At 54.5% G+C, this 2,299-nt stretch overlaps 1 protein-coding gene across 1 annotated transcript; it reads left to right on the top strand.

Annotated features, from left to right (window-relative positions):
* Nucleotides 1–1,031: 1,031 nt before the first annotated feature.
* LOC119096943 (PI-stichotoxin-Hcr2e) lies at nucleotides 1,032–1,802 on the top strand. The gene has a single exon (XM_037219947.1). The coding sequence runs from the start codon at nucleotides 1,033–1,035 to the stop codon at nucleotides 1,441–1,443; it is 411 nt and encodes a 136-aa protein (XP_037075842.1). The 5' UTR covers nucleotide 1,032; the 3' UTR covers nucleotides 1,444–1,802.
* The last annotated feature ends 497 nt before the right edge of the window (nucleotides 1,803–2,299 follow it).

Genomic DNA, 2,299 nt, shown 5'->3' with positions numbered 1-2,299 from the left:
TGAGCATCTGCAGGCCGGTCTCAATGTTTGGTGTTCTCAGAAAGCGGGAGCGCCTTGGCACACGGGCCTCCCCTTCCCATCTTAATGTCTGCTGTTGTTCACCAAATATGAGGCAAAAAATATCCCTTCCAAGTTTCCTTAGATGATTTCTTGAAGTGCCTTCCAGATACGCATGTTCGCAGGCATACCGGTGTGGCAGACATGACGGTAACGCAGGCTACGGCCATGCCAGGACGCGAATTTGGGACGTCATTTATAGTGAAGGCGAAGTGCCTTGATAACGGCTCATCTCCAAGCCTATTTCCTATCTGTGTTGCGCGCGTTTCCCCGCGCTCCAGGCTCGTCACCATGGCAACCCAGCCCGGCTGGGCGGGCCGTCGCTATGACCGTCAGGACCAGCGCCAGTAAATACCTGTTGCAACTGCAAAGACGGCCAGCCGCGAGGCCCACGCATGAATCGATGCGATATGCATGATCGCCACTTTTGTGCGACATTACAGTCCACACGTATGCGCCCACGCGTCCACCCCACGTGCGTCCTGAATACCCGGAAGGCAATTCATTCGCCCGTGTCTTCCAGGACCACGCACGCAGGATGTGCGTGTCAGTGATTCGGGAGTGGGTACGTGTAGATCAGGTTATATTTCGCGCCTGTCCAATGCAATGCAACCAGTTTCTTCTCACTAGCTTTTGGCGGCACATCTCCGAAATCCCCGACTACAAAGGTGAATCGTGATTTTGTATTCACACGTAGTTTACCGCACAGCAGTGCTCGTTTTGGCCTCCTGGTCAGCCTGCGTGCTTCATTCCGGCTGAACCCTCATGAACAAGCAGAGCCTGATCCGGGAAATTCTATACAATGTCCACTTTTCGTTTCACCCCGCCGTGTAAATCGGGCAGTTCCGCTCGCCGAGGCTTCGTGACGTCACAGCGCCGCCGTCGCTGGTCGGGCCGCCTGGCAAGCGCCCGACCCTACCTGTTAAAGGCCAGTGTTGAGCCGCCGTCAGGCAGTCTCACTCACGGTCGGGCACGATGTGGACGTGCGCTCTGCTGCTCTGCGGCCTGTCAGCGGCGGCGGCGGCCGTCTGCGGCGGGCCGTGTCAGGAGCCGCTGAAGGTGGGACCGTGCAAGGCTCTGGTGGATCGCTATTACTTCTCTTCCACGGTGGGCACGTGCCTGCCATTCTTCTGGGGCGGCTGCCAGGCGAACGGCAACAATTTCAAAACAATATCGCAATGCAGTGCTCAGTGCTGCGGCGGCGGCTGTGGGAGGCCGAGCTTCTGCTCGCTGCCGGCAGACGTTGGTCCCTGCGATGCCGTCATCCCCAGCTACTACTTCGACGGGAAAAGCTGCCGCAAGTTCGACTACGGTGGCTGCGGAGGCAACAAGAACCGCTTCGACAACATAGAGCAGTGCAAGAAAGTTTGCAGGTCGCATCGCTGAGCGTCTGGCATGATGCCTGCCATCTGGCGGCGACCGGCCACGAAAATTGTCGGCCCCCTTGGAGCCCAGTGCGGGATCCGGAGAGATCTTCCATACCAGTGGCGTATGCTGTGAAATAGCATTGGGCGTCAAGTCGCGTGCTTTCTGGAATTTTGTGTTATTGTAAGTGTGAAAAGTTTTCGTCACAACGTGCGCGTTCGGTGTGGTTTGCTCTGACCTTCACATTGGACCTATTTTTACGTGTGGACCAGGTTATACCAGTGACCAGGACCATTATTTTTGGCACCGTCGAAAACTGCAATACGTTAACTAAGCTCTTTGCATTGAATTGACAAATACATTTTCATGAGAGAGCATGACTACGTTTGCTAACTTCGTTTATAAATCACCACGGTGAGCCACATCAATACATCGTGGCTCAGACTGGTGCATACCTGCTTCTCCTGCCAGACGGTGAGGGTACAGAGGCCCAAAAAGTTTATTAAGCTTTCACCGCAGCGCAATCCCGACACAGCGCATCCCAAAGGGAGAAATCTGCTCACTGCACGTGCGTACTATACATTACATCCATCAAAAAGTATTCAATTTTAACAGGTCACTACCGTCTGGCTTTAAACACGGTTATGTTCGCATTAGGATTTGCCTTTTCGAATGAGCAGAAATTAAATATACACCTTACATAAGTCAATTTTCAGGGGTTGATATTAGGAAGACAATGGCGCACGACGGAATCCCCCCCCCCCGCGTTAAGGCCACAGATTCCCGCCATCCGCTCTTCTGCTCTTCTGCAGCACCTAGGATGCCTGGTACGGCTGTTTCCGCCACCTAGCGGTCTGCCGCGGCTCCAGTGCCGGTG

The sequence above is a fragment of the Pollicipes pollicipes genome, unplaced genomic scaffold, assembly GCF_011947565.3.
Source record: "Pollicipes pollicipes isolate AB1234 unplaced genomic scaffold, Ppol_2.1 Scaffold_4295;HRSCAF=5057_pilon_pilon_pilon, whole genome shotgun sequence".
Taxonomy (NCBI): Eukaryota; Metazoa; Arthropoda; class Thecostraca; order Pollicipedomorpha; family Pollicipedidae; genus Pollicipes; species Pollicipes pollicipes.
This window is presented reverse-complemented; position numbering and strand designations above follow the sequence as displayed.

Excerpts from the sequence above, each read along its gene's own strand:
- LOC119096943 (XM_037219947.1), top strand. The coding sequence starts at position 1,033 with ATGTGGACGTGCGCTCTGCTGCTCTGCGGCCTGTCAGCGGCGGCGGCG.